Consider the following 5,365-nt stretch of genomic DNA (forward strand, 5'->3'; position numbering starts at 1 on the left):
ATCGTTCGCTTCTTCTTCTTGTTGCGTGCAAACAGACGTACCAGAGGCACAGCTCACGCCCGAGGGGCACGTAGAACATGGGCGTCGCGCCGAGCGCTAGTACATTCATATCCCATCACACGACGAGGACAAGGGTCGTCGTCCTACCGCGGACTTCAATGCCAGGATGCACTTGCTCCCAGTTGCCAGCGTAGCACGACATGCGCGAGAGCACGAGGATGCCGTGCGGATGAAAGCCAAAGATGTACTACATCATCTTGCATGAGGATGGCTCACAGTCAGCAGATTCTCCTACCTGCTTGGTCGCATCGAGTTCTTGTTCACGGACAATTTCAAGGCTAATCGATCGCCCGATGCGTTCATGACACAATGGATGGATGGACAAGTGACGTACCCAACGTATTCGCACATGAGCTTCCAGAGCCAGTGCGTGCGGAGACCATCCCACTGCATGCCGCCGGTCGCCGGCGTGAGCTTGCGATGTGCGCCGTTCAGATACGACGGCAGGTAGAGTGCGACGACGGCGGCGCTCACATAGCCATAGCCAATCTAATTCGACGCAACATGTGTCCCGTGTCCTATCGGCAATGGTCGTCGTACGGCGTAGAGGTAGTAGAGGAACGCGACTGCGACCCAAAACCACAAGAGGTAGTGGATCGAGACAAAGGCCACCGAGAGCTGCAAAAAGGTGCTACACAACATGGATGGATAGATTGTCAGTCGAACCAAGGACATTAGTGTAGTATGTCGTACCGAATCGCCTCGGGAAAGTGCGGGAGCACGCGCTCGGTCGGGAAGCGCACGACGGTCGCCATCGGCAAGTTGCAAAATGACACACGTCTTTTGGGCTGCGTATCCGGACGAACCAGCGCCACCTGCTGCTTTGGCTAATCGCACGCCACCAACACCGAGTTGACGCGACGCCCAGAGCGAGTGATCCGAGAAACGCCCTTGTCGTTGGCCACACCTCACGTGTAGCTAGTCCACGTCGAGGACGCCACGCGGCGGGAACCTGGCGCTCATGGCCTGTTTTTGGCCCAGATTCTGTTTCGTTGACATGCACTGTTTGGTAATCCTGGTGGGTTTCGCATCAGAAAGGCCACGTCGAGGCTCGTCGCACGCCACTCCCTTGGTTCGCCTCGAGCTGACAGACGAAGCCGATGGAAGAAGCCGCGAGGCCGTCGATTGCGCGTCAGGACGATTCGAGGATGCTGCTGTACGTGGCACAGCGGTGCAGTACTTGGTAAAAGACGACCGCTATTGTCACCGGGCCACAGACCACGAGTGTCGTCTGCATCCATGCACATAATGTCCACCATGTTTCCACCGCCTTGAGCTGGCGGTGGCGTCGAGGAGCGCAGCACGTACAAGCTGGGGCCGACGTGGCGAGATGGTTTCTCGTCTCCGCCGCAGCGGCAGAAACGTGCAATCGGCTTGCTGCCAGCGCGTACATCTAGTCTACTGTCATCAACTGTTTGTCTACTGTGCACGAGTCGTCCTCGTCGTAGGCCTTTGCCACCATGTCAATCATCCGATCCTGCGTTTTCGACACCTTGGAGGTGTATTCGCACGATGCGTATTACTGCTTCGCCCACAACGTCTTTTGATTGGCCACTTTGCGGCAAATGTACTTGTTTATGTGAATTACTGCGTTGCCTCTACGGCGATTATCCGGTTTCTCGGTGCAACCTGGGCATGCAACATCCTCGCGACCACGCGACCGACGCGGTACAGGACCCTTCTACCTACCTTCGTCTCTCATGACGAGCAGTCGCATGCGGCCATGCGAGGCGCCGGCCTCGTCGAAGCCCGAGACGTGCCCGAGGTTCGACCGTACAATGCCTGCCTGTCCGCCTCCATGCGAGTCCAATGCTAGGCGATGCGCCCGACGTCGCTCGTGGCTGCTGCTCGATCCGGCAACGGTGACCTTGTTGCACGACTCTTACGCGCTGGCGCGGCCACCGAGACCGTTGACGACACGGTGCGCACGCCCGCAATCCATCGCCTCGGACAGAACGAACGACGGTGTAGGGCGTGACCCCGCTGCTGGCGGCGACCAAGCGCGGTCATCGCAGCATCGTTCGCCTCTTGCTCGAGCATGGCGCCAACGTCACCGCAGCGTCGTCGGTCAGCCATCGGCCATCCACGTCATCTACCATGACACGCTATTGTAGCTGGTCGCAGCCGCCTCACGCGGCGATGTTCCGATCTGCACGCTCTTGCTCAACCACGGCGCCGACGTCAACGCAGGGACAGAACAGGTGCTTTGATAAGAATGTCCTCGCGCGCTTATGTGAGGCTAGACGGCACTGCACATGGCCGTGCGCTTGGGGCATGTCGCGCTGGCACAGCTACTGCTCGACTACAACGCGCATGTGGACGCTCGACGACCGACGACGCCTCTCTTGCTCGCCGTGGAGCGCCACCACGTGCAGATGATCAAGCTCCTCCTTCGCTACGGCGCCAACCCGACGCTTGTCTCGGAGGTGTTTTTTTTTTGAAAAAATCTCTGAAGCAAGATGTATCGGTGTAGGCGGTGTCGCCGCTGCAAATGGCCCTTCAGAGAGGCTACATTGGCCTCGCGATGCTATTGCGGCACTTGGCGCCGCTGCATTTTTCGGTGCGGACCACGCGCATGGGCCTCATCGAGCGCCTCTTGTACCGCGATGGGGCCGCGCCAGATCGGGACGACGACGACGTGCACGTCTCCTTTGCAGACCGGAGCGACACGACTGCCATCTTGTTTACGGCCGTGCACTGCAACAACGTGGCGTTTGCGCGCCGTCTCTTGTCCCGCGGTGTCGACCCTAACGTCGCCTCGACGGTACTCCTACTGCTCGTTCGCCTCAGGGTCCATGGATGTGGACGTGTGCGATGTGCTCGATCGAGACTTATACTTGACGTAGGCTGGGTTTACCCCGCTTTTGCTGGCCGTGGCCCGCAATTTGCTCGAGATGACAAAGGAGCTTTTGGAGGCGAACGCCGATACAGAGCTGCCCAACCACGTAGACTCACCCTTTGATGCATGGAGAGGCATGCAGTGTGGAATGCTAGGCCGGCGTCGTGCCGCTCTGGGCCGCTTATAACAACAACGACTTGGCCATGACGCGCTTGCTACTCGAGTACGACGCGGATCCGAACGCGTCGTTCATGGTACGACGCAAGTCGTGGGCGCGATGTCGTTGAATGGACTTTTTAGGGCGGCTCGCTCTTCATTTTGGCGGCCAAGCAGCGCCGGCTACCGTATTTGGAGCTCCTTCTGTCGTCCCAGCGCGTCGACGTCGATCAAATCGATAGCGTACGTCGCCTGCTATCGTTTGAACAATGGCGATGGAGGTGGTAGAACGGCCGCACCGGGTTCGAGTATGCGTGTGTGTATGGCGACCTCGACTGCGTCAAATTGCTCGTGCGGCACGGTGTTCACAACTCGGCGGCGGTGCGAGACCGGCAAACGACAGCATTTCTTCAATGCGCTTTTGTTGCTAGGAAGGCAAGACGCTGCTCATGTTTGCGGCCAAGTACGGCTCGGTGCCGATCGTCCGCTACCTCCTCCCACTCTCCGATGTCAACGCCGTTTCCAAAGTACTGCATCGTTTGGAGGATACGATGTCGTGTCTCAAACAATGCTATAGAATGGATACTCGGCCGTCGCTGTCGCTGCCTACTACGGCCACTTGGAGGTCGTGCGCCTTCTTGTCGCCCACGGAGCACTCCTCGACCCGACCGACAAGGTGTCGATTTGATTGGCGACGTCGTCTCAACCGCGCGTAGGACGCTGTGTTTCCGCTGCGCATCGCGGCCCAAGAAGGCCACGCCCGCGTCGTCGAGTACCTCGTGCCTCGCTTACATGACGTCGACCGACGCAACTGCGTACGACTCTGCAATTTCCGCATGCGATTCTGAGAGCCATCTAGTTTGGCGACACGGCCCTGTACATGGCGACACAAAACCAGCACGTCGACGTCGTGCGGTGCCTCTGCAAGAAAGCCAACGTCAACTTGGCCATGGAGGTACGACTAGACACTCTCTGGTTCAAAAGAACAACACGACTAGGACGGCTCGACGAGTCTCTGGCGAGCGTGCTTGGATGGCAGCACCGAGATTGTGGACCTCTTGGTGCAGCGCGGCGCCGACATCAACATGGCCTCCTTTGTACGCCGATGGCGCAGAAGACAAGGTGGGCATATTGAACGATAGGACGGGAATCGACCGCTCGTGACCGCGGCCGAGAAGGGCCATTTGGACGTTCTCCGTCGTCTTCTCGAAGATCGCAACCGCGTCGACATCGATGCGACCAACCAAGTACGTTCGACCTCTTGACCAGTTGTCGGAGCGTCGACGGCGTGTAGGAAGGCAAGACGGCACTGTACCAAGCGAGTTGTTTCGGCCATGTGGAGATTTGCCGCGCGCTCTTGAAGGCGCACGCGACCGTCACCGTGGCCACGACGGTCCGACACTCAACCCGATTCTTTTTTGAATTTGAGTTTATGTGTAGAAGGGCGTGACTCCGATTGTGATTGCGATTGTCGTCCAGAACGCCGACGTTGTTGAGCTCTTGCTGCCCCACGTGCATATCAACGAGCCACTTCTTGTACGCTCCTTGTCGTTGATGTGGCGTTGAGTTGAGACCAGGGTTCAACGCTCTTGCACATGGCGATCCAGCGACGCAGCGTACGCATCGTCGAGGTCCTCGTTGCCCACGGCGCCGACCTCGACGCACTCGACAAAGTGATTACATGACCAAACTCAAACCATTCTCAAAAGATCCATAGGATGGCCGATCACCGCTCGTCTTGGCGGCCCACCTCGGGTCAGCCGAGATCCTCCACCAGCTGGCCCCCGCTGTGAGCGACATTGACGCCGTGTTTCAGGTAGCTCGAGCGATGCTGAAGGCATCATATTCACGCTGCGTAGGACGGCTACACGGCGCTGAGTGTCGCGGTCGAGCAAGGACACCTTGGCGCCGTGGAGGCGCTTGTCCAGCACGGCGCGAGCCTCTCTGTCGTGACCGAGGTGCTCGTCCTCATCCACAAAACAATACTACCATTACCCACTAGATTGGATTGACGCTGCTGCATCTGGCAAGTTTTTCGGGCTGGCGAGATGTCGCCGCGTTCCTCTTGGCGCGTGGCGCCAGTGCGTTAGCCACGGATACGGTGCGTCTTTCCATCGAGTTGGAGACTCAAGAAAACGTACAATATGTCCGTAGATTGGAGGACGTAGTATCACGTATGCAGTCACTAATGGTCACGCCGATGTCGTCGCGCTCTTGTTGCCGCACGCGCCCGTCAACGCTGTGGTGCTCATGACCCTACCCCTAGATAGCACCTCATCAACCCCACTAGGAAGCATCGACCCGTCCTGT

General features: G+C 58.4%; 2 protein-coding genes across 2 annotated transcripts; one reads left to right on the top strand and one right to left on the bottom strand.

Annotated features, from left to right (window-relative positions):
• Positions 1 to 41: 41 nt before the first annotated feature.
• SPRG_17398 (hypothetical protein) lies at positions 42 to 815 on the bottom strand (the record flags this gene model as incomplete). The annotated part of the gene is made up of 6 exons (XM_012356703.1): positions 42 to 96; positions 148 to 247; positions 296 to 338; positions 395 to 549; positions 601 to 691; positions 754 to 815. Coding segments are annotated over 6 exons (506 nt in total), but the record flags the coding sequence as incomplete, so codon positions are not given.
• A 1,064-nt stretch (positions 816 to 1,879) lies between these two features.
• Positions 1,880 to 5,013, top strand: SPRG_17399 (hypothetical protein; the record flags this gene model as incomplete). The annotated part of the gene is made up of 15 exons (XM_012356704.1): positions 1,880 to 1,981; positions 2,032 to 2,127; positions 2,304 to 2,486; positions 2,907 to 3,005; positions 3,055 to 3,153; positions 3,200 to 3,298; positions 3,344 to 3,436; positions 3,487 to 3,582; positions 3,633 to 3,731; positions 4,054 to 4,152; positions 4,198 to 4,302; positions 4,350 to 4,448; positions 4,496 to 4,591; positions 4,633 to 4,728; positions 4,915 to 5,013. Coding segments are annotated over 15 exons (1,560 nt in total), but the record flags the coding sequence as incomplete, so codon positions are not given.
• Positions 5,014 to 5,365: the final 352 nt, after the last annotated feature.

Source organism: Saprolegnia parasitica (assembly GCF_000151545.1).
Source record: "Saprolegnia parasitica CBS 223.65 unplaced genomic scaffold supercont2.555, whole genome shotgun sequence".
Taxonomy (NCBI): Eukaryota; Oomycota; class Saprolegniomycetes; order Saprolegniales; family Saprolegniaceae; genus Saprolegnia; species Saprolegnia parasitica.